Genomic DNA, 9,558 nt, shown 5'->3' with positions numbered 1-9,558 from the left:
GTTCTTCTGTCACCAGCATCTGTCTTTTTTCCTTTCTTTCTCTTAAATGAAAAAGATATATAGAAAATAATGTTAAATACATTTAAGCACAGACCCTCTAACATTATAGCTTTACCTTTGATTGTTCTTGACCCTGCTGACACTGGAGACTCCTTCCATAAATGTTAAATGAATGTCTTCCCAGAGGAAAAATCCATCACATGGACAATTTTCCTTCTGTAGTAAAAGTATGTTTGTAAATCTGTTTCTATCAGAGATTATGTGAACCAGCCGTTAATCATTTACTCTAGAAATGATTAGATAGAAGTGTTAGAACAAGCAAAGCTCAAGAGTGATTGGATAATTAATCAGTCATTAATTATTAGAATACAAATAAGAAAAAAAAACTATCCAATGAGATTAAACTCTTTTGTTTTATAACATCTCATTTTCTTGTCAATTCAAAAACAAACAAACGAAAAAACAAAATAAATAAACAAACAAACAAACAAATATATAAATAAATGTTATATTTCCCGGATATTTGTGTGAAACTTCACTCTTTTTTTTTTTTTACACTACAACTACAATTATTATTGTATGTACATAAACTAAGCACGCGCGCACACACACACACACACACACACACACACACACACGATACTGAATCGATTCCCAAACATCAAGTGAATGTTCTAGAATTCTTGATTCAGATTTCGATGGATTGCGCACGCGCCTACGCGTTTCCTAGCAACGGCGTGTGTTTGCATCTCTAGTTCCAGGCTGAAGGCTTGCTGTGCGGTAGATAAACAAATCACAAAAAAAACAACACCGTTAGTTCTGCGTACAAAGTTGGTTAAAGGACCTGTAAGTGACATCTGACCGAAATGGACCGAGTGGAGTTGTTATCGGACCGTATCGAGGCCGTTCGTTTGGACAAGAGGAGAAACCGAGAGCTGCAGCGACAAAAGCGCGTTTTTAACGCCAAGGTCCGGACTATAGGAGTAAGTCCATGTTAAAGCCATGTTTTAATTCCTCCGTTAAGCTCACACTGACATATTCATCTTAAAGTGTCATCTCCTGTTGTGTAGACTGATCAAGAAGCGCTTCAGCATCAGGTGCAGGAAAAGAAACAGCAACACAGGAAAAGAAACAGCAACAAGAACTAGAACGGTACATTTCCTAAAGAAAATGTGAATGTGCTTGCACGTGACGTCAGTTCCCTTCATCGTGCTGAGTGTTTTGATATATGACATGTCCATGTTATGCTAAATTTTTGATTTCGCTTATTTTGGGGGCGGCGCTACACGTGACGTCAGTTCCCCTCATCGTGCTGAGTGTTTTATGTTGTGTAACTGAGATATGGCTTCTTTATATTGCAATATGGTTCGTAAGGTGCACTACATGGTTGCTAGGGTATGGCTGCACAGTTACTATGGTTATATTTGCAGACTAGTTTCTCACCTGCAACAAAAGCGCACACCTGAAAATCCATTTATCTTTTCCTGAAACAAGCGCCATGAAGATCTTGACCTAAAGCATCAATCAGTGATTTTACTGGGAAAAAATATAATCACGTTACAATAAGGATCATTAGTTCAAATGTAATGTATTAAATAACATTTACTGACCATGAGTAATAAATTATTGTATTTAGTAATCTTTGTTAAAATAAAGTTTATTCTTTGTTCATGTTAGTTCACAGTATATTAAGTAATGTTAACACGGTGTTAAGAATGTATTAGTAACTGTTGAAATTAACATGAACAAAATGAATAGATGCTGTAGAAGTGCAGCTCATTATTAGTTCATGTTAAGTAATGTGGTAACTAATGTCAACTAATGAACCTTTATTATCAAGTTTTAGAAAAAAAAAACTGTCCAAGGGTGGATTCGAACCCCGAATCACTGCATGCTAAACGGATTCGTTATCCACTAAGCCATCCAGGAACACGAGAACGCCTTTGCGGTTTTATGTATTAAATCACTAATGTGAAGAATGGCGCGTCTAACAATCCACGCTTTATTATATTAAAGTCATTCTTATCATTCTTTGTGATATAAGTGTCATATGTATAAAAAATAATTATGTAATGTGAGGAGACAAAGAAAGAATGCGCTTAATTTTAATTAATGGGTGGCTCGGGTCGCGAAGTCAAAGTCACCACTAGGGGATGACCCAGAAAGAAGCTTCAATTCAACTTTAAAGCATCAAATCCTCCAAAAACACGAAAAAACGTATTTACACATTAAAGTTTATACTCTCAATATTTTTTTAAGCCCACACACAAAGCACAATATGATTCACAGCCTTCATACAATTAGAAAAAGATTTTGGACAAAACTGACCTAGGTGGCGCTAGACCGGTTTTTCCCTTACCTTTAGACGCGTCTCTTTCTTCACTGGGGTAATATATTCCAACACAAATAACCCACAAAAATCCACACAGGTCCAAGGCATTGAAATCTGTAAGCCTTTTAATCCAAAACGCAAATATTCCGTTAGTGTTCTGAAAACTGGAAACAGAAGTGCGCCATCATCTCGTTTTGCCGCTCTAATTTCTAATTGGGATATTCAATTACGTCATATTTCTACGTCATATTTATAGCCCAGGTCCTAACGAATCAAATAAGCCCTCATTTGAGCCAATCGGTGCTTGTATGGCAGAGATAGACGGCTGAGAAGCCAATGATGGCATGACCTCATTTTTTGGGAACCCGCCTTTGACTGACAATTACTCCTTCCAATAGCAATGAAATGGGCTGGGACCTATACAGCCGTTTAGCCAATAAGCAGACGATTCCAACGGTATGCGCCATGCCGTATGTTCTTTGCCTGTGTCTGCGTGAACTGGATGCGCAGAAGAATTCTTGCGTAATCCCTGACCTTTTGTCCCTCTCACAGCTCAGGGTGTCAAGTTACAGGCCTGTTTTCACACCAGAGTGATAGAGAGAGAGCCTATGCTTGTTTTACAGGCCTTTCAGACTGAGCCTGCAGCCTTTTATTTCAAAGTTATATAGTAAACAAGTACACAAAAACGCTGCACCCGACGACCATGGCCGTAGAAAAATATTCATATAAAATCCATTTTTGGGTCTTTTGACTTGAAATTTTTTTTGGTGAAAGCCAAGACATGTGGCTATGTCTCTCAGTTGTTGTTTTGTCCCTAATAAGATTAATCAGTTTATCAGGTAAACAACCCAGGCGGAAATGAAAACCTTCCATTCTAGCCCCTGTAACTTTGTGCCAGTAAGGCCTAGAATCAATTAGAGAATCTCTCTCACAAAAATTAGAGAATCTCTTCTTTCAAATGAGACCAGGGTCACCCCTGTGTGTCAAAGTATGTGGGAGCTGTACCACTTTTTGTTGGGTAAGTCATGTAGGCAGAGATCCTTAAGAGAGCCATTGCTGCTCTTTAAAGGACATTAGTTTAAAGTGAAATAAAAAATTATAAAAACTACACAACAAAACGTTATACAAATGGCAGAAACAACAACATATGTGACCGCCGTGCTGTCCAAGGCACGCCACCAACTCGTTTTAAACATTAAATACACGGTTAAATGTTATATTGTTTGAAAGCTTAGACTCTCTGGATTTTATTAAGCCCACACACAAAACATAAATATGATTTATAGCCATCACACTAATTTAATCCAAGTTGATAGTCACCGGAAATAGGCGGCGCTTACCTTTCTTCACTGGGGTAATATTTTCCAAAACAAATGCTTGTAAAAAAAATCCCCAAGAGTCTATGGAACTGGAATATGTAAGCCTTTTAATCCAAAACGCTTTAATCCAAAACGCGTTTCTGACCGAAAAATGTACTTCCGTCCTTTTTCTTCCAACGTTGACAGATTCACTGGTGTCTGCTGCCCTCTTTTGGATGTTAGCACATCTACAGAGAGATTCCCCATTCAAGTCTATGGGGAAAAAACAACCCTTTGAACTTCCATACTGGGAATTCTGGAATTCTGATCGCTTACAAAATAGATAGCACACCTCTCCTTAATGAGCCGGTTGATTTGACACCTCATTTATGGGTCTAGGACAAAAGCTGTGGGACAAGTTACGCGCCGAAAAAGTGTCCGGAAGAAGATGCAGAATAATAATAATAATAATAATAATAATAATAATAATAATAATAATAATAATAATAATAATAATAATAAGTATGCAAGAGAATAATAATGTGCTTTGCAAGCACATTAATAATAAGTATGCAAGAGAATAAGAATGTGCTTTAGCAAGCACATTAATAATAATAAGTATGCAAGAGAATAAGAATGTGCTTTAGCAAGCACATTAATCACTGGCCAAAGAGCTGAAGGAATATGGTGAGTTTAAAAAAAATCAACTTTAACTAGATTTGTAAAGTTTAACTGGATTTGTAAAGGCTTGTTGGAGTAAGTGTTCCACAAGGCCGGTGTGCTAGGGTGCCAATACTTTTGGAGGTGAGTGGATACGAGCATGTGACGTCACACGAATACACATCACTTCATTCTACTGAGCGTTTTGATGTGTCACATGTCAATGTTTTGGTCATTATTTATTTATTTGTTTGTTTGTTTGTTTGTTTGTTTGTTTTGGGGGGGCGCTGCACGTGACGTCACGAGTCGTCATCCGAATACCCATGAGGAAGTTCCCCTCGTTGTTCTGAGTGTTTTGATATGTCACATGTCCATTTTGTGTTAATTTTTTATTTCTGGGGCGGGGCTGCATGTCACGTCAGGACACGTCATCCGAATACCCATGAGGAAGTTCTCATTGTTTTGAGTGTTTTGATATGTCACATGTCCATTTTGTGGTCATTTTTTATTTGGTCATTTTCAAGCAACAAACAAAAACAAACAAACAAATAGTTCTTCCATCACCAGCATCTTTTTTCCTTCTCTTTCTCTTAAAGTGAAAAAGATGTTTAAAATAATGTTAAATACAGTCTTTAAGCACGGACCCTCTAACGTTATAGCTTTACCTTTGATTGTTCCTGACCCTGCTGACACTGGAGACTCCTTCCATAAATGTTAAATGAATGTCTTCCCAGAGGAAAAATCTATCACATGGACAACTTTAACTTTCCTTCTGAAGTAAAAGAATGTTTTTATGGTATTTTATTCCCGAGTGTTTTGATACATCACATGTCCATATTGTGGTCATTTTTTATTTCGGGGGCGGCGCAGCACGTGACGTCACGCGACATCATCTGAATACCCGTGAAGAAATTCTCATTGTTCTGAGTGTTTTGCTATGTCACATGTTAATAATGTGGAAAGTTTTTTGATTTTGCATATATTGGGGCGGGGCGGGGCTGTAAAAGAACAGAAAGGCCGGTCGGTGCACCAATTTAAACCTTTGTCCAGAGTACCTTAATGAAGCTGGTCATGTTTGGTTTACATAGAACTAAACAAACCTATCTGTGTGTGTTTGCAGGTGTCTTAAGCCTGTAGTCAATCCAGCGTTTCATTTCCTTCCCACATACTTTACTCGCTCTAATAGCTTTGCTCCTTGTACGGCACTCATGCCAAAGCCATGAAACTTTGTTCTGTGTGCATTGGCACTAGCAGGCTCGTGTTTGATGCTTCACTGCAGTAGATTTGTAGTAGGAGGCAGGGACATTGCAGTTTGTGACTGTATCCCAAAATAAGTAAACAAAATAATAAAATATATGGAGAAGATATATACAGGAGATACATGGAGAAGTTGGTGCAAAGGTTGATGTAACTCCACAATCTGCAAGACTGCTATGTTACAGATGTGGCTAATTTCTTCCTTTTCTCTCCGACCTCCCAGCTGACGACCTCATACACACTGACCGTATAGTATTACTACTGGATAGCAGGCAGAAGGAAGAGGAACGTCAACTAGCGGAGGCCATTGTGAACTTCCGCCAGCAGTTCCAGCAACCTAGCAGCAGGCGAGAGTTTGATCTGAATGACCCCGAAGTGCTGAAGAAGCAGGAAGGGGCGAGCATTTTGCCTGGGCTGGCAGGCGAGGATCTAGACAGTGGAGACAGGACACAGAGACAGCGAGAGCAGCTGAGAGACTGGAGCTTACAGCAGCAGCAGGAGCTGGACCAGGCGAAGGAGTTGCAAAGGCTGCAAGGTAACTACAGTTTGCCAGATTTCAGGTAGCAGCTGATTTGTGTGTCGGTCGTGTCTCCGTCAATGATTCTGACCTCCAGAATTATTGGCTCCCTTTGGTAGAAATTGGCGTATGAATTAATTGCTCAGAGTAACGACGGATCTCGCATTGAAAGTTGATGCGTTTTTCATTTTGTCATACATCTGTATTCTAAATATCAGTTCATCTTAATGACCTCATGGTCATCATGGTGTAGAACAGAGAAGATTCTCCAGGAAAGGAAAATTTGCTATAGGTTCAAAAGAGGTAACTTCTCTTAGCAAATGAACTAAACAAAAGAATTTTCAGTTAACTGAGGGTGTGTTCCTGGTTAAATAGCTCAGCAGTACGACCAAAGTAAACTAACGATGGATAACAAAGCCATCGAGCTGCAGAAGATGGACGAAGAGCACCAGAGAGGCATCAACATCGCCATCAAGGACTTTAATTGAGCTCTGGTGAGTTAGACTAGAAGCTAAAAGGTCAAGCTTGGTGGACTATGATGCCTATTGATTCCCAAATAAAAGCATTAACAGATTGTCCAACATTGTGTGCTTTTAGCATTGTATCGTGTTACGTGTGGTGTTTCCTGAATGTAGCTTCACTTCACAGTGTTTCGATCTTCACACAGGCAGAGGAATCGCAAGAGCGGAGAGAAAGAGAGCGACGTCAGGAAGAAGAGAACAACCAAACTGACATCCTGAACCAACTGCAGGGGGATCTGCTTGACGAGATGCCTGAGCCATACACCAGAGGACGCAGGGACTGCTACAAGGGCATGACACATTTCTCACCTGTTATGACTAATTAAAAGCAACACACACACACACACACACACACACACACACACACACACACACACACACACACACACACACACATATAGTGAGCTGTACATCTATACAAATATACATCTGATGAATGCTTGATTCTGATTGGTCAGAAGGTGTTGATCAGCAGCTCTGACAGTGGTGCAGCTTTAAAACTATCGCTATATTGCTATATCATGGTTTCTATAGCAACAGTTAAATGACATGGATTTGTGCAGCAGACGTTGATATCATTTTATCCTTACGAATGGATTTTTTTGTTGTTTTAAGTGCATTACATTCTGTTAAAAGATGTGTAAATGTTTCTGTAAGGAGTCTCAAGTGTCGGTGCTTTCATTGACCCTTTGGCATTGATTTATGTCACAAGAAGTAAGTTCTTTGTCTTATTTCTCTTTCAATAGAGAGAAGATAAAGAAACGTCTGTTTCAAACCGAAACGATCTCAATTCACGAATGTTCCATGACACTAAATGGACAAAAAAAAATGTTTTTATGTTCTTAAATAAAAGTATAGCCTTTCTTATTGTCAGTTAGTTTTCATCTGGCTATCAAAAAGTCACCCGATATAAAGACCTCCCATAGCATGAAGGTAATAGATGCATGTGTCCAGCAGAGGGCGATCTAATCATTCAGAAGATAAGTGACTTAATAGACTTTTGTTTTTTTTCTTAAATCATGCCAGTAAAACATTCCTTTCAATTCTGACACACAGTCAGGTAAAATTTTTTCATTCTTGCGTGTATAAAAATGCAGCCTATAAAAAGTGTCTCTATGGTCACCAGCAGGTTCTCCAACAGGTTCCCCAGCAGGTCCTCCTGCAGGTTCACAGCAAACTCTCTGAGACAAACTTGTCCCACTTCCTTAGCAAGGCTGAAATGGCCTTTTCCTTCACAGTGGGAGGCAAGGAGCTGTACCTGAAACCAAACCATGCAAAAGATCAGATCAGCAAATATCCTGTGTGAAGAATGTTCTAAGACTGTGGGATGTGTTTTATTTGAAAAGGCTGAAATTCACATGTAGACAGTGAAGCTTTTCTGAAGGAAGCATAAAATAGGAATACATCTACTTTAATTATGACTTGGTATGAATTTTAATGTAAATTTGTGCAAGATTCGTTTGTTAATGACAAAAACACTTCAGCCATCTTCCAATTTTACTTAAGCCTGTTAGATAAAGAGGAACCATCACATCCAGGTTCCATTTCATAACTGATCTAAAACCTACACGTAAAACTAAAATCATATTCCGATCATCTTATAGATGCATCTGAAGCTAAAGAGTTTATAACGCACGGTTTACGGTTTTAAGCATCGAAGCCAGCGTTGGAACGTAATTTAAACAATATAACAGCTGTATATAAAAGGTTTGGATAAGATTCACGGATCGTGTTGTATAATTGAAAACTCGTGATGATTAAAAAAAAGAAGCAGCCCTGAAAAGTGAAGGATTTTTGGGATCTGTGACGCAAACAGATCTTGCGGAGTGATCCGTTACCTTAGAGAGTTTAACACGAGCTCTTTCAGTGTAGCTAAATTCGATTTCATTCCTCCTAAGCCCATGAAAGCCTTGTAGAAGTCGTACGAGAGACCGGACGCTCCGAACAGAGCCGGGTCGTCGGAGCTGATCACCATGGGATGGCCCTCTGCCATCAGCACGGCCGCGGGATGGTTCCGGAGGTCTGACACCAGCTTTAGGACCTGAGCAGGAAAGTCAAAGTGGCAGAATTTCATTTGAAGACATTTGACCTGCATGGACAGCCCATGACTCATGGGACTGCTGTGGATGAAGCCGCATAGAGACTCGAATTTGTGTCGGTTAAATTTGTGCTCGAGTCTTCATCAGTGATCATTTGAAGACTTTGACAGAAAGGAATTAGTGTTAAGTCTGTAACAAACTCAGAAATGACTCTGACCTGTTAGTTTCTCAGGAGCTCTTGGTTACACAATTATGCTGGACTATTTATTTATTTATTATTTATCTATATGATATTATTTCTTGTCCAGTGTCACCCAAATGAGGATGAGGTTCACTTCTGAGTTTGGTTCCTCTCAAGGGTCCTTTATCATGTCATCTCAGGGAGTTATTCCTTACCATCATCACCTCAGGCTTGATCATTAGTGATAAAATCATTCATTCATTCATTCATTCATTTTCTACCGCTTATCCGAACTTCTCGGGTCACGGGGAGCCTGTGCCTATCTCAGGCGTCATCGGGCATCGAGGCAGGATACACCCTGGACGGAGTGCCAACCCATCACAGGGCACACACTCTCATTCGCACACACACTCTCATTCGCGCGCACACACACACACACACACACACACACACACACACACACACACACACACACACGCACACGCACACGCACACACACGCACACACACTACGGACAATTTTCCAGAGATGCCAATCAACCTACCATGCATGTCTTTGGACCGGGGGAGGAAACCGGAGTACCCAGAGGAAACCCCCGAGGCACGGGGAGAACATGCAAACTCCACACACACAAGGCAGAGGCGGGAATCGAACCCCCAACCCTGGAGGTGTGAGGCAAACGTGCTAACCACTAAGCCACCTTGCCCCCCTATCAGTGATAAATGTTAGAGATAAATAGTAACTTCATTTTAA

The 9,558-nt window shown here is 39.9% G+C and overlaps 1 protein-coding gene and 1 pseudogene across 1 annotated transcript; one reads left to right on the top strand and one right to left on the bottom strand.

Moving 5' to 3' along the window:
* The first annotated feature begins 629 nt into the window (after positions 1-629).
* On the top strand, positions 630-7,448 carry LOC113635760 (annotated as a pseudogene).
* A 157-nt stretch (positions 7,449-7,605) lies between these two features.
* On the bottom strand, positions 7,606-8,698 carry LOC113635761 (adenosine deaminase 2-A-like). The gene is made up of 2 exons (XM_027135393.2): positions 8,424-8,698; positions 7,606-7,843 (listed from the first exon to the last, which is right to left on the bottom strand). Exons 1-2 carry the CDS (start codon positions 8,696-8,698, stop codon positions 7,753-7,755), a joined length of 366 nt encoding a protein of 121 aa, XP_026991194.2. The 3' UTR covers positions 7,606-7,752.
* Between the last annotated feature and the right edge of the window lie 860 nt (positions 8,699-9,558).

Source organism: Tachysurus fulvidraco, chromosome 17, assembly GCF_022655615.1.
Source record: "Tachysurus fulvidraco isolate hzauxx_2018 chromosome 17, HZAU_PFXX_2.0, whole genome shotgun sequence".
In the NCBI taxonomy this organism is placed as follows: Eukaryota; Metazoa; Chordata; class Actinopteri; order Siluriformes; family Bagridae; genus Tachysurus; species Tachysurus fulvidraco.
This window is presented reverse-complemented; position numbering and strand designations above follow the sequence as displayed.

What these genes read in the sequence shown, in the direction of transcription:
- LOC113635761 (XM_027135393.2), bottom strand. Translation starts at nt 8,698, where the DNA reads ATGAGTCATGGGCTGTCCATGCAGGTCAAATGTCTTCAAATGAAATTC. An exon ending in CTCGTGTTAAACTCTCTAAG is followed by an intron (nt 7,844 to 8,423) that starts GTAACGGATCAC and finishes GTTTGGTTTCAG; the next exon opens with GTACAGCTCCTTGCCTCCCA.